The sequence below is a fragment of the Lissotriton vulgaris genome, chromosome 3_1 (genome assembly GCF_964263255.1).
Source record: "Lissotriton vulgaris chromosome 3_1, aLisVul1.2, whole genome shotgun sequence".
In the NCBI taxonomy this organism is placed as follows: domain Eukaryota; kingdom Metazoa; phylum Chordata; class Amphibia; order Caudata; family Salamandridae; genus Lissotriton; species Lissotriton vulgaris.
In genome coordinates this window covers 523,518,901-523,546,262 of record NC_141689.1, presented here as the reverse complement: position 1 = coordinate 523,546,262, position 27,362 = coordinate 523,518,901, and the positions used below count along the sequence as shown (strand labels likewise).

At 44.5% G+C, this 27,362-nt stretch overlaps 1 protein-coding gene across 1 annotated transcript in view; it reads left to right on the top strand.

The window, feature by feature from the left end:
• NSA2 (NSA2 ribosome biogenesis factor) overlaps positions 1 to 27,157 on the top strand; it is a 33,432-nt gene extending 6,275 nt beyond the window's left edge. Inside the window, exons 2-6 of the mRNA XM_086960776.1 lie at positions 2,422 to 2,609; positions 18,029 to 18,179; positions 21,269 to 21,448; positions 23,648 to 23,840; positions 26,746 to 27,157. Coding sequence (XP_086816902.1) covers positions 2,422 to 2,609; positions 18,029 to 18,179; positions 21,269 to 21,448; positions 23,648 to 23,840; positions 26,746 to 26,813 — 780 coding nt within the window. The 3' untranslated portion in view covers positions 26,814 to 27,157. The remainder of the gene's footprint in view (positions 1 to 2,421; positions 2,610 to 18,028; positions 18,180 to 21,268; positions 21,449 to 23,647; positions 23,841 to 26,745) is intronic.
• The last annotated feature ends 205 nt before the right edge of the window (positions 27,158 to 27,362 follow it).

The following is a 27,362-nucleotide window of genomic DNA, read 5'->3' as shown; positions in this document are numbered from 1 at the left end:
AAGAGTCTGGTCCCATAGACTTCATGTATTTCTTTTGTGTTTTAATCCTGAAAATCTGCAATTGATTTGGCCCTTATAGAAATACGTTTGACACCCTTGCTATACACTTGGGTCATCGTTACTGACTGTGTCATATTCCATTTAAGACCTCATTGTAAGGTCTTATAGTGTTGTAACTTGGTTGAAGTTTTCTCCATGGGTTACTCATTAGAAAGTTAGACCCTGCATGGTGCTTGTATCAAATATTTCATGTTGCATGTGTTTTTGTGAGAGACCTCCAGGCCATCACTTCGGATTTCGAGCCAACATCTCCATCAATAACACATCCCCATGGCTGTGGTATCGCATCAGTAGAGAGCAATATTTTCTGCCTCATACTTTTGTTGAGAAAGTCCAAGACCTGTCGTTGACGATTGGTTTATTTAGATCTTGTGAGTATATTGAATCTATTTAGCTTTGTTCAATCATTTCTTAAAAGCGAAATGACTAATTATTTTTTCATCGAAACCATGATGTTAGTTTACACTGTGGATGTTTTTGGACTCTATTGACAATGCTAATTTCATGTGTGTGTTTTCAGTTTGTCTCAGCAGACTGTAATCTGTACTTTCCTTTAAAAACCAACCCTGTCTTGCTGCCCTGGGTAGCTTCATTTTATTTAAAAAGTTTGTTGAATATGTGTAGCACCACTTTCCATTGTTATGATATTACACTGGGTTATTTATCTGGATGCCTATTTCATCCAGATTTTGGAAGCCTTCTATCAAATGTGATGAATCATCAGTTGATAGTATGTGTTTCAGTGATCTTTGGATGTGCTTCATTAAGAAAGAGTTTGTTCATATTTTTAAAATAGTTATTTTTATCGAATCAAGAGTAGTAAAATCATTTTTTTTTAAAAGTTGCAAAATAAATACATTTCAGCAGTTTCAAATGTCACAGTATACAGTTTCTGTTTAAACAAATTCATTACAAAATTGCTATCAATGCAAATTAGATATAAAATTGGATAGTGTTAGGCTGTTATGTAATGTATTCATTATCTACACTACACAACAGCATAAGGGCGATATTCACCACTGCAACGCAAATGTACAGTGTTACATATCTGCATGCTACCTCTAAAAGCAGTATTACCATCACCTTATTGACCACAACCATTATGACTACCATCGGCATAACCAGCATCACCAATACTGTCACCACTTCTGTGACCATCAGCAACATTATCACTACTTCTACCACTCAGACTACCATCATCTCCACCATGTATCCCTGTGTGTTTGCGTAAAAGTATTGTGTGTTTGGTAGTGTTGTACATGTGTGTAAGAGAAAGTGTATTGTGACCATATGAGTGAAGGAGTTTGGGTGCAATATCAGTTTAGTCCTATTTATGCCTTTAAAGGGAGTGTTGAGGTTACAGTGGTTCAACGCCAGTTGTACCTGTTCTTTGCACCAGTAAGAATCTGTTATATTTAGCCTGGTCTCTACTGGCAGTTGGCATCAGGCAGGCTGAGTGACAAGGAGGTCACTCCTGGTGGGTCTTTTCTTATTACCATCTTGAAGACTTGACTTGCAACTATTTTTAATAAAGAAACCATAATAACACACCCGACTCTAGACCTCTATTTACAACAGAATCCTATTTTCCAGTGGTGTGCATTAAATCTCAACTTGGTTTCTACATGAGTTCTAATTACACCTGCCTGCAAGGGCGCTCCCCATACTGTTCTATTTAAATGATATGTAATGGTTATTTTTAATTTACAATTTTTGTTGCAAGCATATGGTTGCCATTTTTTGGTGCCAATATATTTTCTTAATTTTTTTGTGCTATATGCTTGCAGTTAAAAAGAACGCCACTGCCAAAGCCAGTCTATTGTTTTTGACATGCTTGTTTATTTATATATTTTTTCCAAACATAAGTACCTGGTACCTTTTAGTTCGACTATTTCTTTGACATGTACTGTGACTGCACATTCTCACAAATGTCATTTGGAAATGATAGCTGAGAAAATTGGAGCTTTCATCTGAAGTAAGCTTTTAGCTCTGTACAATAACCAAAGCTTTATTGATATATGAGGATATCCATGCACATTTGAAACACAGGTTCTGGAACAGTAAAGACACAATAGTTTATGAATTTGCAATTGTGATAAAGCCTTGGATGGCTGACCATAAAGTTTTCCCCAGAACTCTGCCCAACTCAATAAAATGTTTTGTGGGAAAACGAGGCTGCCATGAAGTCTATTTTTTTTTTTTTTTTTTTGGTACCCTGCAAAATGTTTGTGGCTACTTTACCCAATTTCTCTTTTTCAATTGATTTGTCACTATATTGACAATGTCCTCTTCTATTCTTCATTAAGTTTTGTGTTCTGCAGGTTTGTGTTGTAAAAATATTATCTTTCCTCTCCTTAACAGCCTCAGAACGATTACATCGAATTACATCGTAAGCGATATGGCTATCGATTGGATTACCATGAAAAGAAGAGGAAGAAGGAAGGGCGTGAGGCTCATGAGCGCTCGAAAAAAGCAAAGAAATTAATTGGTCTCAAGGCAAAATTGTACCATAAACAACGACATGCTGAGAAGATACAAATGAAGAAAACGTGAGTTATTCTTTGTTTTTTCTTTTTATCCATACTGAAAACCCTACTGTAAGTTTTTTTTTAACGTATGTAGCTTTTTATGCATGTTACCTGGTTAGACAGTAGTGATTTCAGATTCAGCAAATATATTCTCAGTACTGTAATGGTCTATCCATTTAGACGAGTAAAGAAGTTCTTGGAACTGGCCATGGGAGGGAGCAATCCAAGCAGCCTACTTTTATTTTCGTTATTTACTTGGGAAACCAGACTCTAGTACTGGAGGTGCTGTGCTGTCACTTTTAGCGTAGATATGTAAATTCACGAGAGAGATGCACACTAGAAAGCAGGTAATGGTATAGATAGTACAAGCCCAGTTTCTCCCTCAAATGCTAGGCGGGCAAGTGAGAATTATCCATCTCTTATTTTTAAGTCATTATTGTAGTATATCTTTGTATTATCGGGTTAGAAGAAAGTCTTCACATTTAGTATAGTGCAGGGGGTCTCCAATCCTCTCTGTAGTAAAAGCTAATTATGGTCAATGAAACTCATTCCAACTACTATTATTAATAGTATTGTAATGGTGACTATATCTGTCTCAATTACATTGGGGCCCTTCCATGCAAGTTTTTTTGTTTTTTATAGCTCCATCAATGCTACAGCATTTCCCCCTCTGTGTTGATACTCATTGACTCCCATGGTTCATGACGAGCTCAGCTCGTCATGAGCACACAAGCAGTGTACTGCGTGACGAGCTGAGCTCGTCATGAGCATGGAAGGGGTTAATGAATCTTTTTTATTGAAACAGACATCGGTACAAGTAAGCAATGCAGAAGACACGGCCAAATGACATTTTGCAAAGGCATATGGAGGAAGAAGATTACAATTTTGATATAAGAGGGGAACATCACGGGGAAAGGGGGACATTTGTTTCACAACAGTCTGGTGACGTACAAATTTCTCCTAGATAGCCATTGCAATGGCTCCAGATACTGGTCCAGTGTTTGGGGCATCCCCAGGCAACACAAACCGGCTTCTCACTAAACATACACCAATCATGGTCCCTCTCCCAGGCGGTTTAATAGCTCCCCACAATTGTGCAACTTTTCTCTTGGCTATCATGAACCCCAGGGTGGCCCATTCTGTCTGGTAAGTGTTTAGGTCCGTAGGTTCCCATATGTTGAGGAGGCAACGTCTCTCCCCCGGCGACAACTGGATGTGCAGTACTGTAGACATTGTATCATGTACCTCCTTGCCAGAAGGAGCTAACGTATTGACATTCCCATATGATGTGTAAATAGGTTCCCACATCCCCTCCCCACTATCTGCCCTCCCCATACGGATCAGTCTTGGCCGGTGATGTATGTATGATTAAGAATTGTTAGTTGCACAAGTCTAAGGCGCGCCAGTATGGCGACCACTTTAGGGGATGGCACTGCCTCTCGCCAGTCTTCGTCGTCTATCTCGATCCCGCCCCCCCACCCATCTCTCCCTTAATGCCTGGAGGGGAGCTGTCATGATGTTAATCAGTTATTTGTATATTAGGGAATTCGTTTTTTCTGACAGGTGGCCGTCCAAGATTCAGTCCTCCAAGGGTGAGGCTTCAGGAGTGGCTGCCCCCTTGGGCAGAAGTGATTGAAGCGAGAGTAGGATGTGAGCGTATCGGAAATATTCAGTGCCGGCTCGGTCATATTCAGCCTGTAATGTGTTAAAGGACTTGATTCCCCCTTCTCCCCAAATGTCTGACTTGAGTAATGCCGATGAGGTCCCATCTATCGAAACCTTTAGATCTCCGTAGGCTACCTAGGATTTCAGCATCCCAGAGCGGGGTTGCTAATGTCAATTTACATCCCCACCCAAAGAGAGTTAGTGACTTCTTGCCAAATTCGGACCGAATGGCTAGTGGGGCCTGTCGGGGTGTACCTTTTGGGTTGCGAATAGAGTGCTCTGTTATAGTTCCTTCGGGAAGGAGCCATTTATCCATGGCATACCCCGGGTCGTCACCTTGTCCGTAGGTGCCGTGATTTATGGCCGCAAGGTGTGCCGCCCAATAATATTTTTTGATGTCTGGTAGGCTAATGCCCCCATCATACCAGTTTACCGTCAGCTTGTTTAGAGCGATACGCGGTCTGCCGTCCCAAAGCAGCTCTCTTTGGAGGCCTTCTACTTCCCTGAAGTATTGTGCGGGCACTGGATCCAGGGCGTGTTGTAGTGCATAGAGAAATCTAGGCAATTACCTCATTTTAAACAGGGCCTCTCTGCCCAGTAGGGAGAGGGGAAGCGATTTCCAGCTAGCAATGTCTTTTTTGAGTTTACGCAGGAGTGGAAGTAGGTTTTGGGCGTATCGGGCTGATGGATCAAGAGAAATAAAAATACCTAAGTATTTAAATCCAATTGTGGTGTTCTGAATTGGGCAGTTTCTTGGGGGGATGGGAGGGTCTCCTTTAAGAGCGAATAATAAGGATTTACCCCAGTTGACTGTGAAACCAGATAATCTGAGAAATACTGCTAACATTTCTGGCACTACTATGAGGGATTTCGCCAGGGAGGCCAGATAGAGCAAAATGTCGTCCGCACAGAGGGAAATGCAGTCTTCCCAATACGGGGAACATCTCAGCCCTCATATCATGTGATCTTGTCAGATCCAAGCAGCCAGTGGCTCCAGGGTGAGGGCAAAAAGGAGAGGTGAGAGTGGGAACCCCTGGCTGGTCCCACAGCTGAGCGGGAAAGTGGCCGACAGTTTATTATTGACCACAACCTGGGCCAAGGGTTCCTGGTATAGGAGACGTACCCACCCGTTGTATTTAGGGCCAAATCCCAATTTTGCAAGAACTGCCCAGAGGTAGGGCCATTCGACAGTGTCGAACGCCACGGTCGCGTCCAGGTACACTATCACAGCTGTCTCCTGAATGGTTGATGCTCTGCTTAGCACTCCATGTATCCTGTGCAAGTTCAAAGTACTGTGGGGCATAAAGCTTGATTAGTCTAGGTGCACCAAGTTGGATTAATAATGTAATAACCAACTTGGTGAGTAGCCAGGATCTTGGCCAAGATTTTGGCTTCGGCATTAAGGAGCGAGAACAGCCTGTATGAGGCACAGTCTGTCTTGGGCTTCCTGTCTTTATGTATGGTGACAATGGTGGCTATTCTCTGCTCCCTCGGCAGTGCCCCGAGGTCTCTAGAGATTTTAAGTATGGTGCAAGTTTATCGGGCCTCAGTTTGTACAGTTCAATAGGGATATCATTTGGTCCAAGGCCCTTGCCTGGTTTAAATGCACGAATTACTTGCGCAATTTTGTCTACGGTCCAGTCACTGTCTATAAAGTAGCTGTCCGTTTAGGAGAGACATGTCCCGAAGAAGGTTCTGTGAGTCTTCCTTTGTGTATGAGGTCACTGTCGAATATACTTTTTGGAAATGGGTGGCGAATCTGTCCACTATTTCTCTTGGTTCAATGAGTGAGGTACCTCCCTCAACTTTGAGCACCAGGACTAACCTGCTTGCCCAGACTTGTCTAACCATGCTATGAGCTTCCCTGCTTTGTCGCCCACGTAATAAATTCTACCCTGACACACTCTGCCCAAGAGTTTGGCCTTGTCTGTGACCAGCTTTCCCGGTGTCATGCCGGTTTCTATGTCGCCCTCCAGTCGATAAATGTCGGTCTCTATGGCGAGGACCTCTTTTTGCTTGTCTTTCTTCGCCCACACGATTAAGGACAGAGCCTGACCTCTGATTACGGCCTTGAATGCTTCCCACTGGGACGAGGATGCAGACCCTACGTTTTCAGAAAAATGGCTTTGAGGATATTTTTACGGAGTTTAGGGGGTCGAAAGTACCAGAGGTTGATGGGGGGGCCAGTCTACCCACCTCGACTTATTGGAGTACCATATGTATCCACACCGGGGAGTGATCAGAGATGCCCCTTGCCAGGTGCCTGATCTCATGTATGTGAGTGACTTGTGCTGCCGGAAGTAAGCAGTAATCTAGGCGGGAAAGACTAGGGTGGGCGCCTGAATGAAAGATGTGCTGTATCTGGTCTGGATGATATAATATTTATTATTATTTAGAAGTTTTCTATAGCGCTAACAAGACCCGAAGGTAGCAGAGCGCTTTACAGTAAAAGGAATGAAAAGGTGAACAAAAAGACACGTAACAAATAAAGGCGATCATCGAAAGACAATTAGGGAGGAGGAGGAGTTCGTACAGTAGGACTTCTTGGTAATAGGATACAGAGATAACACATAGTTCTGGGGATGGTTATTGATCCTAGTTACCCAGGACCTAGGGAAAGGATGAGGAACAAGGATTTGAGTTGGCTCTTGAATTCCGCATAGGACGGTATGGTTCTGATATGCGGGGGGATAGAGTTCCATATTTTGGGGCCTTTCCTGTGAAGGAGCAGTCCGCAGTTTTCTTCTTTCTGGTTTTTGGTAGGATGAGCAGCAGGGAGTTAGAGCTTCTCAAATTTCGACTTTGGCCAGCTTTTGTGAGCTTGTTTGCCAAGTATTCTGGTTTTCCAGTGTGGAGGGCCTTGTGGGTTAGGCAGGCCGTTCTGAAGGTGCTACGCATTTCCACCGGGAGCCATTCAAGTTCTTAGAGTGCTGGGGAGATGTGGTCAGATTTTTTGCATCCTGTGATCATTCTTGCTGCCGCATGCAATGTTGTTTTTAATGGAGCCAGGTGCGATTTGGGGATGCCTGTTAGGATTGAGTTCCCATAGTCCAGTCTAGATAGAACTAGAGATTGCGTGGCTAGTTTAAGGTCCTTGTTGGGAATGAAAGGTTTGATTTTGTTCAGAGGTCTGAGGTTAAAGAATGCACTTTTTGCCGAGTTCTTTATGTGGTTTGTCAAGGTTAGTTTGTGGTCTAGGGTGAAACCCAGAGATTTTACGGAATCAGCTAGCCTGAGAGAACCTTTAAGAGCATCGATCGACTTCAGCCACTCGATGATTTGAGGGTTGTCTTCTTTGTTTGAGATGATAAGAGTTTCGGTCTTGTCTGGATTGAGTTTCAGGTGATTCTTTGTCAACCAATCTTGAACATCATTTAAGACTGCATTTAGTCTGTGGATGTCGTTAAGTGAAGAGGTTTCCAGGTAGATCTGCGTATCATCCGCGTAGCGGTGGAAGTGGATATTGGCATTCCTGAGTAGTTTGGCGAGCGGTTCCATATAGATGTTGAAGAGCTGAGGAGAAAGTACTGATCCTTGGGGGACACCCTTGTTGACTTGCTGGGTTTCGGAGGTGAAGTTCTTCATTTTTATTATTTGCGAGCGGTTGTGTAGAAAGGAGGAAAACCGAGGCCAGCTCTTACTTGCAGAGTCTTGATGAGGAGCTTATGGTCCACCGTGTCGAAAGCTGCGGATAGATCAAAAGTATGAGGAGGCAGCACTTGTCAGCGTCAAGAGCACTGTGAATGTAGTCTATGATGTTCAGCATCGCGGTTTCTGTGCTGCGGCCTTGTCTGAAGCCGGATTGGAGGGGGTCCAGGAGATTGATGTTATCCAGATGATGAGTCAATTGGAGGAGAACACACCGTTCCAGTGTTTTGGCGATTAGAGGGAGGTTAGATATCGGTCTGAAATTGTTCAAGTCAGTAGAGTCAAGACCGGGTTTTTTCAGCAAAGGGGTGACTTGTCCCATTTTTAGACAGTCGGGGACCACTCCGCTTTGTAGGGATCTGTTTATGGTTTTGTCCCAGATAGGTGCGAAGGTGAAATTCATTTTTTTGATTAGTGAGGGAGGAATGGGGTCTGAGATGTGAGCTGATGGTTTGGAGGTCGAGATCAACGAGATTATCTCAGTTTCCTGCACGTGGCGAAAGCTTAACCAAAGATGGGGAGAGGGGCTGGATGGGAGGGCCTGTGGGATTGCCGCGTTGTTCTTCAGGAGGTGTAAGTTGTTGATGTCTAGAGATAATTCGATTTTTAAGACTTTATCGTTGAAGAAGCTGGCGAAGTTATCGCATAGTTCTTTGGACGCCTGCAGGGGTGAGGGCAGAGGCATGGATGTTTGATGTCTGATTATGTTGTAGAGCTCCTTAGGTCTGTTTTTGGAATTGGCTAGTGCCTCTCGGAAGAAGCTGGATTTCTTGTTAGGTCGTGCTGACCTAGCTTTCAGTGCGAAAGCATTGAAAGCTGTCAGCGAAGACAACTAATGTTGCCCGTATTTGGGAAAGTGGACACGAGATGGGCACGAGCACAGATTGCACCTCGTGGGCGCGCACGGCACGTGCCCATCTCCTGGCTGCCTCCGAAGCTCCAACACGCATGCGCATACCCAGAGACACACACACACGAGCACCCATGCACGCACCCATACATATAGAGAACCCACCCCCGCCGTCGCATACACACACGCGCACACTGCATACACACAATGCATACACACACTGCATACACACACGCTCCCTCTCCCCCCACCCTCACCTCACCAGGCTCTTTTCTTGTGGGCTCCTTCTGCCCGGCTCCCAATGGATGGGCGGGCGGGTGCGATGCGGCCAGGGGCTCCAGTGCTGCTAAGGCGGGCGACGCGGCAAGGGACGGTCAGGCACTCCAGTGCCGTCCATCGCCTCTTGTACGCCATTAGACGCGGCTAAGAACACTCTGCGCTTGCGCGGAAGTGCGTGCGCCCGCCTGGACGTCACTTGTTTTGAACACTGCCTCCACCAATCTGTGTAGAAACTGCTTTCCCTTGACTCCAACTACGTGCGTTTATGCTCGTTGTAACTATATCGAACACTCGCCTAGATCTTAATATAATTCTTGAGGCGTTAACTTGGAAAACTGTTATACTTGGAACTGCTGTAGACATAAAAAAAATCGAACTTTTCCGTCAATTCGTGGTGGTAGCATTGGCTTAATGTCTTATGCAGCACCTGTAGCGTCCTTACTTGTTGCTTAGGTTACGGCTCTGGGACTGGAGGGTGAAATGCGCATGCGTGCTTGTTAGTTCCACGGTGCTTTAAAGAAGCATTGGACTTCGCTCTACTGTTCTGATAGGTAGCTGGTCATGATGGCAGACACGGAGTGCGGAGCTGTGCGGGAGCAACACAGGTTCAACCAACGCGTTCTGGAAACATATCTGGGAGACCGACTACCAGGCTTCCCGTCCGGCACGCCGCACGTCCCGACTGTTAAGCAGTACAGGTAATTATTAGGACTCCGGGGCCACTGAGCACACCTGTGTAATATTCTAGGCTGCGCCTCGCACCTGTCGGAAAGTGCACTGAATAAGCTCTTGCATTCTTTGACAACTAGACATTACACGAATTGGCATACCCTTCAACCTCAAATTGCTACAATAGGGCAAGCGTTGTATAATATTTGGATATTCCGTAGAGTCCGTGTATCCCCCGCTCTTTGGCTATCTTCTGAAAATAAACGCCTCCTTGTCTGCAGCAGATCGAGGCAGCTGAGCTCATTTTCAGGCAGAGTTACTGAATGCTCAAATTCAGTTTAGGCTACAAATTATCGGAGACGTGTCTAATGCCTCCACAGTATAAGAAGCGACAGGCAAAAAGAAAGATTACAAAACTGAAACGTTTATGAGTGTAGCTACCATGAGGCCTTGAAACAAAGTGAAATACAAGGAATGGAGCAGGGATTTAAGTGGGGGGGAGGGGGACTGACACATTCATATAATCGTATCCAGCAATGGATAGAAACATAGCAACATATTGTAGGCAATACACATTTAAGGTAAAAGGGCAGGACAACCCCTCAGGAATTCAAACATGACCTTGAGGCCGAACATAGATTCATGATGAAAATGCATTAATCTACCGAGGCACCACATCCTGCTTATGCAACATGCTTTCTTTAATGGAGTGTTAGTCTTAGAGAGCAAGTGTTCTAATGTAAATAGCACATGGTGACCTATACTTAACCCTTCTTGTCTGATTAACCAAAAGGAGAAATGGGTCCTGGAGGCCTATTGCTCAGAGGGTCTCGAATGAGGACAAGAGACGGCTAGAATGAGCCCACACAGGCCCTTATCAGACTGCTGTTTATAAGAACAAATGTTTCGCTTTTAAATATGGTAAGCATACACTAAATTAAATTGACATATAAATTGTGTTCCCCTAGTAAAATGTCTTTTTTAAGTTCAACCTGATGTTTTCGACAAGTGGTGGTAAAGCATTATTTATTACATCTGACCAGCGCTCTGTGATTAACCCACCCTCCTTTGGCAACATTATCTCTTCTTGCTCGACTAGGAAACACGGGCAGAACTTCCTAAACATTTGAGTTCATGGGAAGTGGTGACCCCGTAATGTCAGTACTACCCTGCCAGCAATAACTCCCTTATAGCTGCCAATATTTCAGATTGCTGTGTGTGACACTTTCATAATTGCAGTGTAATTATAAAGTGACATTTCAACGACTATGAGTGACACCGAAGTAGAACAAAAAGACAGTGGCTGCTACCTGCCCAGCCACAGCGGCACCAGTGATCACACCAGCTAACTTTGGGATTATTAACAAGGACCCAGGGGAAAAGCACGTTTATGTTGTCTCATTTAATAACAATAAAAACAAAACTGTTTCAGACCGCAAGGCTGGAGTGCGAATCCTGTTACTAACAAGGAAAATATGTCTAATAATTTAGTCCAAATGCAGTGCCACCTGGATCAACTTTCAGTTTCAACACTGGCACCCCCACTTGAAGCATGGGAAAGTCAAATGCATAATAAGAAGCGTTTTCTTAGTAATAGAGAAGAGCTGTCTTCGACAAGCAAACTAACAAGACTTTTTGTCTTAGAAAATATAATTCCAATTTGATTTTGCTCCTGAAAATCTCGGCTCAGAAAAGGCCTGGATGACTCAGGCCTCTATCATTTAAATACAACACATATTGCATTACAAATGCTATAGGTGTCACATTTGCAAAAGTTAAAACTATTGGCATTGTAAATGAAAAAGCTATTCATTTCGCTATTTTCAAAACCAACACATAAAGAAATAAATTGTCATTTACAATACCAATAGCTCAAACTTTCCTAATGCGAGACCTATTGCATTGCAAATGCTTGTTTTTGATATGGTTTTTGTACTTCCTGCGGGCTGTTTTTAGTTGTAAGCGAAGGATGGCTGTTGGGTTGTTTCTCCACTTTCTTTCTTTGGCTCTCAAGGTTCTTCTTTCTGCGTTAAGGTCTGCATTGAACCAGGTTCTAGAAGGGGTGGCACGGCTTCTTTTGAGCTTTAGAGGAGCTAGGTTATCGAGAATGGAGACTAGCTCAGAGTTGTAGTGCTCGATGAGATCATTGGTCGAGAGGTGCAGAGAGTTGTCTGGAAGAAGTGAACTTAGCTGACCTTCTAGAATGTCTTGGGGTACTTGGGAGAGGTTTCTCGACCATTTGGGGGGGTCTTGGGGAGGTTTAAGCGGGAAGATGGGGTGATTGATGTGAAATAGGATCATATGATGATCTGACCAGTCAACGGGAAGTATGTGGTTGACTGTGATTGAATTCTTTTGTGCAATGATGACGTCCAGTATGGCTCCTTTTGTAGTATGTCTCCTCAGTGCAATGTTGAGTGAGGATGTTGTCGGCGAGGAGGCTGGATAGCGATCTGATTAGAGGGTTATGGATTTTGTTCCATCGGAAATTCAGGTCACCAAGAATTAGGTTTTTGGAATCGCCGAGAGCGTCTTGTGCAATCAGGTTGGATAGTTGCTCTCCAAACGCGTTGTTTCTGCCCGGGGGGTGATAGAGTAGATGGCACAGTAGAGAGTCATTGTCTTTGGTTTTGATGACAGCGGATAGACATTCAAATGAGTTGTACTCGAAGGAGGAGGTTTCTGTGATGCTCCAGCTGTCCTTGTGGATGATGGCAACCCCACCTCCTCGTTGTTCTATCCTGTCTTTGGAGATGAGGGAGAAACCAGGTAGTACCCGCATGTCTAGGCAGGGAGGAGATGTCTTGTTTAGCCAGGTCTCAGTGAGGAACGCAACGTCAATGTCGTGTGTGAGGATAGCTTCGGCTATGTCCGTTGCATGTAGTGAGGCCGATCTGCAGTTGATTAGGAGGCAGTTGGTGATTTTCTCCTGATTGCTGGAGGTTTTGTCTTTAGCCTCTCTAGGTATAGCGGTGAGGACTGGTAATCTTTGTCGTTTGAGAGTGGGTAGATCTTTCCGGTAGCCCGTGATTACTTGGATTTTAGATTTAGGTGAAACTGAGATGGGAGAGTCGTAGGTAGTGGCTAGTAAGGTTGCTTCTCTGTCTGACAAAGGAGCTTCTGATCTGAGCGGTCTGGAGGTCAGGTGTTTTGAGCCTGCTAGGGTGTGAGATGAGATTGTGGTCAGGGGCCTGGTGCATGGGGCTCTGGGGGATTCGGATTTTTTGGGACTGGAAACCATGTCCTTGGGATAGGGATCGATCGGGTGGGCATTGGGGGCTACTGTGGGCCCCTGGGTGATGTTGGTGTTGGCGAGGAGGGGGGGTTCGGAGAGGGGGTTTGTGGGGATTGCAGGCTATAGAGGTTAAAGAGGATTTCTATTAAGCCTTGGGTGATAGTGTCGACCTGGTTTTCAAGGGCTGTGAGCCGCTTTGTTATGGAGTCAATGGGGGGGTTGTGGGCAGCTGTAGTGGGGCCGAGCGTGTTATAGTTCGAGAGAATGGGTTGGGAGATAAGTGCAGCCTGTCCCGCCTTAGGAAAGCAGAGTCCCACCGCCTGATCTCGCTCTCCGGTGATTGGCGCCCCTCTGCCTTCCTTGCGACCCCAGGACACTCACCCGCTTGCTGTAGACCAACGCCGGATCCAGCATTCCAGCATCAGCACCCACACCAGGAACCACGAATACCTCAGGCCCGCTCAATCGCTCAAGAAAAATATCCCTTCACCGGAGCTCTGTGACTCTCACCACTGCCAATCCCTGCGCCTGTCTCCAAAATGGCGGCCAAAAAGGACGTTGCCTGACCGGAGCCCCCACAGGAGCCGCTTCCTTTCACCCTGCAAGTTCACGAACTGCTATCTGGGCGCCAAATTACAGCCCAGACCATCATTAAAAGCAAATAGTCCCTTCACCGAAGCTGCTTGTTCCCCTCTGCTTCAGACCTCACGCCTGTTTTCAAAATGGCGGACAAAGAGGACGCCGCCTGACTGGAACCTCCACCGGAGCCGCCTCTTCCACCTGACAAGGTACCGACCACTACGTGGGCGCCAAGCTACAGCCTTAACTACCTTTTACTGTAATGAGAAGTCTCTTCACCGGCTCCCTTTGTTCCCCACCGCCGACCCCGTGCCTGACCTCAAAATGGCGGCCAAGGAGGACATAGCCTGACCTCGCTGTGAGTTATTGGCTGCTAAACTCGTGTGGGGCGCCAAACAGGGGGGCAACGGAACGTCCTTCTCCCATTATTTACAACCACCTGTCCCCAAATCGGCCAAGGAGGACCTGAGAATTAAAGCCTACCTTTACGTCAGACAGGGTGCAGCTTTATCAGAAAGAACATGGCCGGTAGAGCTTACTAACAGCAACCATAGAACTGCGTCAGGTTGGATCCTGCACTGATCTGGCTGTTGGTGTGTTTGTCTGCGAGGCAGTTTGCATGTTCTCTCCTGATCAGAGTCTCCATCACACACCAGTCCCATGGTGCTAGTTTACAAAGGTCCAACTGCCAATTAGAGACTGGTTACCTGCAAACTCCTAAGCAGAATCATCCGGCTTTAAGACCCCCCTCCTAGGCCTGGAGCCTCACCCTCATCGCTCTATGGAAACCCCACGGTTCGCCACCCTGGACCACCTAAGCTCCAAGCTCCACATCGCAACTTAATCAGGCTCCCCCCCTCTACAATCCTCACGATGGCCCGGGACCAGCCTCCCCCCCCCCCCCCCCCCCTCCTCCTCCAGTCCCACTTGCCCACCTCAAACCTCAGTCGGAACTCCTTCAACATCATCTTCCCCCCCCCCTCCCCCTCCTCTCTACAAAGCTTCGACGCACTTTCAAGCAGAAACTCATCCGCAAACATAAAGAAACCCTAATCATTGACATCTACCACTCGACCTCCATAGGACAGATGAAGATGGATCTAATATTTCACACCGGAAGACCCGAATATTGGGTCTCCGCGATCAGAACGCAGATGTTCATCGCCAAAACTACCTCCACTCCTCATAGCTGCAAATTAACTGCGATTCTTCCGTTCAGATCAGCTGGCAAAGGCTATACAACTGTGACTATCTTCACCAATGGCACAGTCCTCATACAAGCCAACAATGATAACCTGGAAGCTTTTGACTCCTTATTTCCCTCTCTCAAGTCAGCCCTTCCTACCCCTCCTCACCTCGCCTCAACACCCTCACCGACCACTCCCTCAGTTGACAGAGAAGACCTCGACACGCCCCTTCTCGATCCACACACAGCCCGCCAGGCTCCCCCTCCATATCTCATCCCCCTCGCCCACCCATCCACCAGCAACAGGAAACCCAACTCTCACCCCCTACCTCTCCCTCTAACCACCTCACCCCCCCCCAGCCACAGACCACCTACCACCTCCTTGGACAATCACCTCCCTGCCAACAGGCAGCCCACAGCCAACGAGCCTCCCCTCTAGTCACACCCCAACTCTCAAACCTCCCCTGTCTAATCCTCCTCCTGTCCCTCTCCCTATCTCTCCCATGTCTAAACCTCCCCCTAGCCCTCTCCCCACACCTCCCCCTCCCTCTACCCCGATCCCTATCTCCCAACCCATTCTCTCGAACTATAAAACGCTCGGCCCCACTACTGCTGCCCACAACCCCCCCGCCCCCATTGACTCCATAACAAAGCGGCTCACAGCCCTTGAAAACCAGGTTGACACTATCACCCAAGGCTTAATAGAAATCCTCTTTAACCTCGGTATAGCCTGTATTCCCCACAAACCCCCTCTCCAACCCCCCCCTCCTCGCCAACGCCAACATCACCCAGGGGCAGCCAGCTTGCAGAAGGTCCTACTTCCCTGGAGGGATAGCTGTCCAGTGTGCCCGAGACTATTGGATTGAAATCGCCTCTAAGGACCAGGAGGCCGTCTGGTACAGTGAGCAGGAAGGAACTGAGGTCAATGAAGGTGGCGCCCTGTAATCCCGGGGGAACATAGACGGACATTAGTATAATTGTGTGGCCCTCACATGTGCCACAAATCCCAGCGTATCTGCCCCTCTCTTCTGTCCACATGGAGTCAACATTTAGGGAGCGTGAATTCTTAACCATGATACCAACGCCTCTTGAGCCAGAAGTGAATCCGGCGTGTGCAACCATTTGTACCTCCCTCTAAGCATTGCTTTAGAGATTCCAGACCAGGTGTGTCTCTTGTAGGAGGACGACATGTGGGGCCTGCTGTTTAATATATTAGAGAACCACGCTACGCTTGATTTTGTCCCCCAGCTCGTTTAATTTCCAGCTCAGTATTTTAAATATTTTGTGTCCCCTGCTGTTCATAGATTAGATTGCCAATGACAAGTGCTTCTGCGATGGTAGAGAGATACCGATGTACAAATTATGGTGATACATAAGCACAACCCCCTCACTCCCCCCCCCTCCCCCCCCCCTCCCAAACTGCCCCCTCTTCCCCCAGCCAAACTCAATAGTTAGCCCACTATGTGGAGGCCTTGTGTCAGTATTAGTCTTGTCGGCCGTGTGCCTAAGAGGCCGCCTCTCCCCCAGCACCCCGTTCTTGGGGGGCCTGCTCCATCCGATATTCAAGCCAGTCCACCGCCTCCTCCGGTTGTTCGAAGAACCAGATTTTTCCTTCAGCTTCCACTCTAAGACGTGCTAGGAATAACATAGAGTATTTCAGACCCTTTTCCCTTAAATTTTGTTTCACTGCGGTGAAGGACTGTCTTTGCCGCTGCACATGCTGCGTGAAGTCTGGGGGAAAAGGAAATGTGGGCATTCTCGAAGCGAAGTGTGGGCCCCATTCTGGCGCTTTGGAGTATCACGTCTCTGTCTCTGAAATGTTGTACTCTTGCCAGCATCGGGTATGGGGGGGCTCCCAGCTTGGGGTCGGCCACCTGGGACCCTGTGTCCCCTTTCAATGGCAAAAAAACTTAAGGAGGCCTTTGGGTTTTAGATGTTGCAGGATTAAGTCCGGCTTGGCGGAATGTTTGCATGTTTTGCAGTTCACCTTGGAGCTGTGCAACATTGTCCACTAAGCTGGAGGTTGTGAGCTCCATCTCCTTGACTTTTTCATTGGGTTTGGTGAGGTCGGTTCGGATTAGGTTGACCTCAATAGCGATGGTGTCCATTTTGTGCTCCAGCGCTGATTGGCCAGTAGTGATCGCCTTCATGACTTCTTTTAGTGACAGTCCTGGTCCTCCCCTCCGTGGTCACTGGCGGTGCCACCCCCAAATTGTCGGCTTTGGAGCATGCCTTTGGGGAGGGTGTAGTGGTCCAGCCTATTTGTTTGTATAGTTTTCGGACCCTTCACCCCTGTAGCTTTACCCTTGGCCACTGCCATTGTGGGTGCCGTCAATGTTTTATTAGTCCGCGTGTTTCTTTGCCTGGTTTTAGTTGTGGGCCGATAAGGCGTAACTGTCCAATTCAGACTCCTTCTGTCTGTTGCCAGGTGTATTTGGTCGGCGGCGCAATAAGGAACAGTGCCACTCCCACGCTACCCCAGGATGGTTCAGTTGGCGTGCTGATAATGGCCAATTTAGGTGAGTCCTGGCGCGCTCCGCACCATCCAGAGCGTCTCGCAGCACTCTCCCAGCATTCGCGCCCCTTACATTGGAGCAGGCCGGGGCTGCCGGGGGCAGTTCCGGCTTCATCACCGAGTTGTGGGAAAACCAGGGCTGTTTTTGGCCTCCACTACCTGCCGCTTGTCGCCTGGTCTAAGCGCGGTGCGTAAGAGGTGCCTGCCTCTCTAACGGCTGCGGGGCCCCTGCAAGGGCCAACGAATCGCCTCTGTGGAGTCAATCAGTGGGGGGAGGGAGGAATCTATTCGCCCTCAGTCGGAGCACCACTGGGCCCCCTCACCTCGCCATCGGTGTGTCCCAGGTCTGGCTGTAAGGCACAGCCTTGGTCATGACCTCCAGATCGACCGTTGCGATCATAAAATAAGGTGCCAATGTTTATAGTATGCGGTTTTAACAAATTTTTAATCAATTGGTAATAGATTGTGAAGTGGGGGTATGCTAACTTGAGTTAACCCCTTCTATGCTCATGACCGAACGGTTCCGTCATGAGCGTCGGTTGGCCTGTGCTCATGACGGAACCGTTCCGTCATGGTTCCATAAGCACAATGGAACGTTCAGCACAGCGCAGGAATTTGCGCCGCGCTGAAGCGGTTAAATGTGGTAAAATGTAAAAATATTTATTGGTAAATTTTTGGGATAATTTTATTGTATTAATCCTGCAAGAATATATGAATGACTGTTACTGCTTATGACTTTGAATCAGTAAAGTTTTCAATAAGAAAGTTTGCATACAATGAAAGGTTTTCAATAATATTTAAATGATTTGTGTAGCATTAAAATGCATGAAAAGAGAAACACCAAACAGAAGAATGACGAAAAGACCCCTCAAGGAGCAGTGCCTGCTTACCTGCTGGACAGAGAAGGACAGTCTCGGGCCAAAGTACTGTCTAACATGATCAAGCAGAAGCGAAAGGAAAAAGCTGTAAGTATAGCATTGCCCCATTCGGTGGGCATTCTTTGGTCTTGTTGCTGAACCCGATACTAGCTTTAGATGTTTAATGCATATAGTAACAATGTACTTTTAATTAATAGGCTTGTGAGTAGCTTAACACTTGTATTGTTTCCATGCAAATATAACTCAGTACTGTTCATGTGTTGATCATTGGGTCACACCAAAAGCAGAGCAGAAGAATGCTTCAGCCAGACTCAAGAACTTTTTTTTGCTATCCTGTACTGCATTTCATCTCTAATCTAAGCTACGTCCTGACTCTTTGAAATACACAAAGTGCAAGAGTTAACACAAGTTATTTGCATAAATTGTGATTTCCGTTTACGGCTAACTAAAGAACGACTCTGGACATAGGGATGGATTTGCTGCACAATCTGCACTTGTTTTTCACAGATTTTGGTTTTCTGATTTAAATAACTGGCTGTAATGTGGAGGCTGACCATTTATTGCATGACTTTAGAGGAATCCTCTCATCCTGTGTTATTTATTGTGCTTTACATGTCCATGAATCGAAAGCTATCTCAGTACTTGACCAAGATTGCATTGAAAGCCTAGTATTGGGCATGTGCTGCATTATTCCATGACTTTGGTACATACACAACATTTGGATGCACTTGCTCACTTAGACCATATACAAAGACGGACACAACCGCAGACCTGCATTTTCACAAAGTGCAGATACAGTCGCTCCTGTATGCAGACCAATAAGCTTTCAAGAATGTGTATACAGACCCGCAGTTGACTTTTAAATGTATCCATATAATGTAAAACCAAAATTACAAGTTCCAGAATGCAAAGTTCTGTGGGCTTAAAAGGCAGAACTGGTTGTGGTGTCGCACACCACATTGGCCATATGACAGTTGCACATACATATAAGGAGGAAACACATCTCATCTTAAGTACCATGTTAATCATGTATTGAGTGGGAGCGCATTCACTGGGTTACTCAAAGTTCAGGGGTTTATAGGTAGGTATAACCTATCTGTTGAAACCCAAGAAGGTTTGTTACATACTATATTGACAACTTTGACTTCATGAGTCTATGGCAGGATATTTTATGCTTTAAGGAGTTTTTGAGTATGCATTAGTCGGTACGGTACACACAACTACCGGCCGGTGGGGAACCTTCAGTCAAATTCAACCTTTTAGTGATAGAAAAGGAGAAAGGATAAGAGCACTCCCGTAAAGAGCAATGAGAAAAAGAAGAGAACAGAAAAGGAAAGAAAAGAGTTCCACCCATAGAGTATGACGGATTCGGTAGGGATCTAGGGTTGAGGAGCTGGTAAGGGTGCCTTTGAGTCCGGCATTGGGTCTGCAGAGAAGCGTAGGATTGAGGTATCATGGGCAGGTAGGTTCCACGAACTCGGAAGAGAGGTATGCCACCGTGGACCCCCAGGTCTTATCAAACTTAGGCAGTGTGCGGTGGATCCCGGCAGCGATTCTTTCCGTACCCACTATGTCCCACATTTTGTGTAGCCAGTCTAGCGGAGTCGGAACTTCCACTGTACCCCATTTAGCAAGGAGAACCTGTTTAGCCGCCCTCAGTGCTAAGGTAATCACCCTGCCCCTACAGGACCGAAGAGGGTATGTGAGAGGATTGGGCAATCCCAGCTGAATATAGCTAGGGAACCTAGGGAGTTCTGTCGGGTATATTTGGTCGATGATAGGTAATATGGTCTCCCAGAACCCTTGGATCTTGGGGCACTACAGAGAATATGGGAGAGGGTACCCTCGTGTCCGCAGTTATGCCAAGAAAGACTACCTCGGGGATTTCACTTCACCACCCTCACAGGGGTATAGTACCAATAGTGCGCAATTTTTAGGAGCATATCTTTCCCTGAAGTGCTGCAGGAAAAGGCCCGGGTGCTGTGTACAATGTCTGCCCACTCCTTAGGTGAAAACTCTCGACCCAGTTCCCCCTCCCACCGGCTCTGCGCTGGGGTCTTTGTCTGGGTTCTAGCCCCGTTGAGAAACCCGTATATGTCCGACAGAAGGTGCTTGTTGGAGGTGCAGGTGATATACCAAATCTCGAATTTTGTAAGGAGTCATCCCGCGTGCTGGCGAATCTGTGGCTGTGTGACCCAGTGGCGCATTGCCAAATATTGCCAGTATGCAGTCTTGGGGATAACATACTGGGCTACCAACCTGGGGAAGTCCAAGATCCCTCGCTCGTCAAAGAGGTCCCCAATACGTTTACTGGCAGTGTATTTTAAATGACAAACTAAAATCAAACTAGTAAGCCCTACTGCATGCACTGCGTAGCCAAGAAGACTTTGGGTAAGGGCAAGTAGAAGTTGCAGACGGGTATTGCTGAACGGGCTTTTGGAGGGGGAGAGCTGCGTCAATGTGGGCAAGTTTATGGCTCGGATGTTGTCAAGTGAAAGTTACCTGGGCTGGTCGGGTAGAAATGAAAGCACTTTTTCCCCATAAGGCCATAGTTGATCACTTACTTAGTCCCCCCACCCCCTCAACCCTGCACCTTAGCGCTTTCCATGCATGCTTTCAGCTTCTTTCCACTTCCATAACTATTACATCCACCTGCCAAAAGGAGGGAGCAGTGGGGGATTTGCAGGCCATGGCACTTGCCCTCTTTTTCCAACAATAGCGCTAGGTCTACACATTTCAGCCCACTTACTTCGAATAAGGGCAACTGAAGAGGCTGAACATGCAGCCTGTAGTGTTGCTGCGTAGCTCTGTTCTTTTCGTGGGCGCCATTGCCTGTCAGTGATTCCCCTCCCTCGACCAAGACATTTCTCAGAACTAGGCACTCCCAAAACCTATGGTTAAACCAAAGATGATCTTTATCTTTCTGGGCATGTACAAGAATCCTTTGTCTTTCGTTGCCCAGGTTGCCTGATCTATCTCCAACTTAACCTTCAGCTCACTCGGATTAGTGTTAGTGGTTTTGAGCAGTGTTCGATAAAACCATGTATTTCCTTTAAAAATTATTTAATATAAATAGTCTTTCTATGTTTTATTTCTGTGCCCAGCATTTTGATCAGAGATATTTTTCCTAAGTAACTTTGCCCATACTTTCATTTATGATGTTTTTTTTTTTGTAGGGCAAATGGGAGGTTCCTTTGCCGAAAGTCCGTGCACAAGGAGAGACCGAAGTTTTAAGAGTTATCCGTACGGGACAGAGAAAGAAAAAGGCATGGAAGAGGATGGTTACCAAAGTGTGCTTTGTTGGTGATGGCTTTACTAGAAAACCTCCAAAATATGAACGATTCATTAGGCCGATGGTAGGTTATTTTTTATGTTTTATGCATACAAGAGGTGTTTACAGAGTTCTAAAATATACGACCTTGCCTAGCGGATTATTCTTCTATGAAAATAGGATGGATGCTGTCAAACTAGATTCCATTTAAAAAAATAACCTTTTCTTGAGTATGTGTTTTTTTGGGGTGGCGGGGAGGTTGTCTGTTAAGTTTACAGTAAGTCACACTTTCTCATGGAAATATCTTTCTGAATAAATCTCTGTCCTGGGGAGATGGTAAATAAGAGCTGTGCAGTATACATTTTGGAGCCTCAAACATGTAAATGTTTAACTTTCAACCTATTTTCAGTCTTACTCCCTAGCAAAATGTAATGATTGTTGTAATGGTGCCGCATATAAGCTTTGAGTTGAACATAAGGTGGTTGTACAACCAGACATAGACCTTTGTTTGCTTTTTAAGTAATACGTCCGCTTTAGTTACCCATATGCACTGTTTTTCTTTGCGATTGACAAGGTTATTTGCCAACAGGGGTCAATTACTGAATCCCAGAAGTTTTTGTGCACAGTCACACCTTCACAACAACAAAAAGCTTTGTGGTTTTCACTTATAACATGATACTTCATGGTATTAACTGTACATGCTCCAACCCACAAATAATATAACCAACTATTGTTAAATAATACAGTATTCGTTTGGAATACCTGTTATACCAATAATTCAGCCCATATTCATTAAGATATTCAAAAATGTATTTGAGAGAATAGTTTTGATAGTCTTCATAGCCAGGTTTAAGACAACAGTCAACGCAATCAAAAAGAGACTGCATTCCTGCAAGCTTGCTAGACAGGGCATCTACCAGGGGCGAGGGAGGGGCAGGGTAGGAGGTAGTAAACTCCGGCATACAGCTGACCGGAGTTAAGTGACCAAATAAAACACACTGCATTGCGCGCGCTGCAATGCTGTTTGCACAATGTCATTTCTTTTACGCACTTCACTCCTGTCGGCCGCATGCTGGAGTTTACTACCCCCCACCCATCCCCTCAGCACTCCCTCGAGGAGCCGCCACTGGTATCGAGACCATAGGATACACTTTCTCCGAGTCATTAAAGTAGCAGCCCCAAAAATTAGAGACGGGAATTTTGAGATCTTTGTTTAAGCAAGTTTGCAATAGAAGCCTTTTTGTGAGTAAGAACATTTGACAGTCTCTCCCACTCTGCGCTTCATTCTCATAGTTATCCAAATCCTGCCCTGTTTTTTAGAATCTCTTTTGCTTTTGTATTTATTATGAAGATTTCACATGCCCACTTTGTTTTTATAAATTGCTTCTCCAGTTTACCATATATATTTCAGCTCTTCCACTCGAGGCACAACTTATGCTCATTTGCCACCTTTAGCATCTTGCGTTATTTGATTTACATAGCAAATGATTCTGATCTTAGCAATGATAGTATGTGGTTTCCCCCCATGATCAACTCATTGGCCCTGGATTTCAATAGGTTTAAATTAAGCATTTTAATTGTCTTCCTGATTGCACTGGGAATGAGGAACTTAGGGCAGTGGCTCTTGTTCCTTCAGATGTCTCGTAGTACAAGAAAATATATCTAATTAATCTCAACATTTGACTTAATGGCCCACCAAACATTTATTGGTGTTCCAAAAGGCACCCAGTAAGAATCGCATTCACTGATATTTACTCTTCCTTTCTAGTGTTTGTGTCTCTTTTGATTTGTTTACGTTTTGTATGTTCAGCTTTCTAATGAAACTGCTAATCCTTCTAGTCGTTTGATTCACTTTAGTGGCATTTCCTCTCCAGTAAAATGAATTTCACTCCCTTTCTATTTAATCCAGTGTGCTACATTACCACTTTTTTGTTTATCGATTAATAAGCATAGTTTAACTGTTTATTCAAACCTTTATTTGTTGTTCAGTTAATTGCGTTGTTTGCACTGTGAAATATAGACAAGGTTCACCTTTGGTGAGCTGATTGTTTTTCGCTCTGTTTTGTGTCCTGAGGATTTTGCTATTACCTAGTTCTTCAATCTGAATTTTCCAGTGTACCAGTTTAAACTGTTATGCATGTTATTCGAGTGAACTGATGAAGTCCACTGATAAGTTAAATGCATAGAGCATTTAGTGAGTAGGTTATTGGGCATAGCTTTTTGATTTCATATGCATTGTTACTTGGTCTTGTATCATTAAAAAAAAATCTTCTTTTTTCTTTAGGGTTTGAGGTTCAAGAAGGCTCACGTAACACACCCTGAACTTAAAGCTACCTTTTGCCTTCCAATTCTTGGGGTCAAAAAGAACCCATCCTCCCCATTATACACCACATTAGGGGTCATTACAAAAGGAACGGTCATAGAGGTGAATGTGAGTGAACTTGGTCTTGTGACGCAAGGAGGCAAAGTGATCTGGGGTAAGTTGTGTACCAGTACTTAAACTTTGAAACACTGCGACCCTACGAAATGCAAAATCTTTATTTCAGTCACACATGATAGAGCGGATAGTTCCACCAAATGTTACTATAAAACAAATCGGATTAATACATTGTAGCTGTAGTGCTACATGTGAGCCTTAGTGTGCATGCATGTTCATTGGATAAATGTGTATATTAAATAAAGGTGCCTTTCTACCATAATTAGCTTGGATAGTGAAATAATGTTACTTTTTAGAAACATGTTAATAATCTTGGTTATCATCTTCTGAACAAGGAGACCAAGTGCAGCAGGAAATACTTTGTGTTCTCTGGACGGCTAATGGTCTCCAGTAGAGTACCGCAAATATCACTCATTAGGTTGTATTCTTTACTTGTGGCATTTCATGATTGACAATCCGCCTCTTTGTAGAAGAGTTAGAAGAGTTTATTAAATGGGCAATCAGGATAATGATTGAAAAGGTCATATTTGAGCTGTGTTGCGGCTGAGTGCAAGGATGCGCATCTAGGACAAACACCATGGCATATTAGATGGTGAGAAGGACACAGGTGGCCATCACACAGAAAAAGAACCCAAAGTTGCTTTGGCCAATGACATATATATCTCCCACGCAAATTGACAGGGAAAATAGAGTGCAAAGAGAGAGGCTTAATTAACGGTTTGAAAATGGGTTGTGGTCAGTTTACAAAAAAAATCTTGTGACAAAGAGTTTGATTTAGTTAAGCGTTTTTATTTAACCCCTTGCACGCGCCGCACATTTTCGCGCTGTGCGGGCATTTTAATTAGTTGGTGGGATTCAGACGTCCTCCGCACACACACACCGTGAGGCGTGAAGGCTCCCGGCCGTCACGAGCAGGCAAGGGGTTAAAAAAAAAAGGTAGTCCTTGTCCAGAATGCGTATTTATATGCCATCAGGCTGCTAATTCAGTAGAGCAAGTGGCCATGCTCTATCAAAGGTGTGCCTCTGTTACAAGGGTTCATGAGAACACTTGTTAACGGGGGTGTCAGGGGTAAAATAAATTATTAGCAGAAGTTATAGAGGTCACATAGATATGCCTCTCAGAAGGATTTATGATGATAAATTGTATAATAGTTACACCGTGAAGTAATTCTTGATTTAAAGCAAATGCTTGTTTGAGTCCTCTGGCCTGATGAACCTAGACAAAACAGGAAAAGTTGGAAATTTGCTTCCATACGTTTAGTTCTAAGTTTGGAGCATATTTCCAACTTGGTTTGGATTCACAAATTGTAGACTTAATAAGTGGTGGAAGCTCTGGGGGACTGACTGCATGCAGTCTATAAAACAAACGAAATAACTATACAGTTCAATATAATTAGGGCTCCCTGTTTTACGGTATTTATTTTTTGTCATTTCCGTCTGTATTCATCCATATTTATTTTTTGTCAACTTTATCTGTATTTATCCATATTTATTATGGGTTTTGTGAAACATGTAAAGCTGAAACTGTTTTATTTCCACATTTATTTAACCAATAGATGTACAGTCATGCTTGAATGCCTGCCAGGTTTCAGTGATCTAAACAGCTGCAGAAGACAAATCAAAGTGCATATATGAACATATGCACATTTCAGTATCAGCCTTGTGCATAGCTACTGCTGTTTAAGCCTCTTTACTAAAATTCCTTTCTTTTTTTAACCCCCTTACCTATCAATCCACAGTTCTAGGTCGGGCAGTCATGGCAAACTGTATTTAGAAGCACTCAAAAAGCACCAATTTCAGTTTTTATCCACATTTAAAATTAAATATAGACAAGAAAACAAATGGGTTTCTGTCTGTATTTATCTGTAAAAATCTGTAAAAACGGGAGCCTTAAATATAATACTCACATTTGATATGGCTTTGTTATTACCACTGGAGATTTGAACTCTTAACCCATCCAATGTTTGTTGTGTGTTTAAACGTTAACTGAGGTTTGCAGACACACAAAGCATGATTTTCTTCCACAATTTTCCTCACATGGTTGAGAAAAACTGAAACTAGAGGATCCAGAGAATGGAGTGAAGGTTTTACTTTTTGGGGAAATCACCCTTTTGCCATGAAAGTGCAAGACTATTGGTGATTGGTGCTTCAACTTACTAGGAAATCAGTTGTTTAAGAACTGATCAAGAATACTTTCTTTTAAGAAAAATATTGACAGTGCTTCTTTCTATCACTGCTTTGTCCTGCTCGTTCATCCTCCTTTTGATTCACCCTCCAAAGCTTTATCCTTAAAAATAGTTCTAATATGTTGGAAGGTTTTATAGGTATGCAAAGTCTAAGGTAGTCACTTAAATAAATTACACTATAGTACTTGATCTAAATGTTTTCTTCACTTGAGTCCAGGTAACTTTTCCTCAGAAGAAACACAGGCCATGATAAAAGACCACAATTCATAACTTTACTCTGGTTTTCAGTTTAAGTAGGTTTAACATCAATGGTTAGTCGCTTTACACTTCTTATCTATAGCAAGACGTAAAAGTAGTCCTTTAAGTTACAGAATGAAAGAAATACACGTTTTAGATGTCAAACTACGTAGTACGATCTTTTCGAAAACCTTCAAACTATGCAAAAGAAATAGTACAACATGTTTAAAGTCACACCACGATTTTCTTGCCTTGGATCTGGCTTTTCTGCTGCACAGCCAAAGTGAATCCTTACTATCCTGTGTGCGTTTCAGTGATATGTGGCCAGCTTGCCTGTCTTTTTTATCTCTTGCTACAGTTTTGGTGACCATAGGCGAAATTTAAAAGCACCAGCGCTAATCTTGTTTGTACCTGGAAAATGTGATCAGTCAACAGTGACATTAACTAAAACAATACCTGCTACACCATTTGTTATTTTAAGTTTTTCAAATTAACTTTTACTTCGATTTCTATTCTGTTCAGGAAAATATGCCCAAGTAACCAACAATCCTGAAAATGATGGATGCATAAATGCAGTTTTGCTTGTCTGAACATCACACAAAATAACTGCTTGTTGTCTAAGACTTAAAAAGACTGCACATTCTTGGTGTGTTCTACTGGCATTGGAAACAATTCTGACAAACCCACACTGAGAATTGAGGATCATGAGTCACCGCTGAAGTCACAGAAAAGAAAACCGTTCCACAAGGAGGAATTTACAAACAAATGGAGAAAAGAAGTGCAATTAAATCTAACATCATACAAGGATTTCTAGAAATGGTGATCAAATTAAGATCTGAATTTGAAAAGTGAATTGTAATTCACAGGAATATTTTTGACTATTGGTGTTTACTGCTTATACTATGCACAGAGTAAATAAACCTTGTCAAATTCATCCATGTTCTCATTATTTTGGGAGTCGCTGAGAATCCAGCGACGTGCTGCACATATAACGACAGCAAGGTGTGGATAAGGGTAGGTGTTGGAATTGGTATTTCAAGTTGTTAATTGATTTCCTATGCAAATTCCAATTTTAAACTTTGTTCTAAATTGGTGGCGGGTGCATGGGCTGAGGTTTATTGAATGTTGAAAGTGTTAGT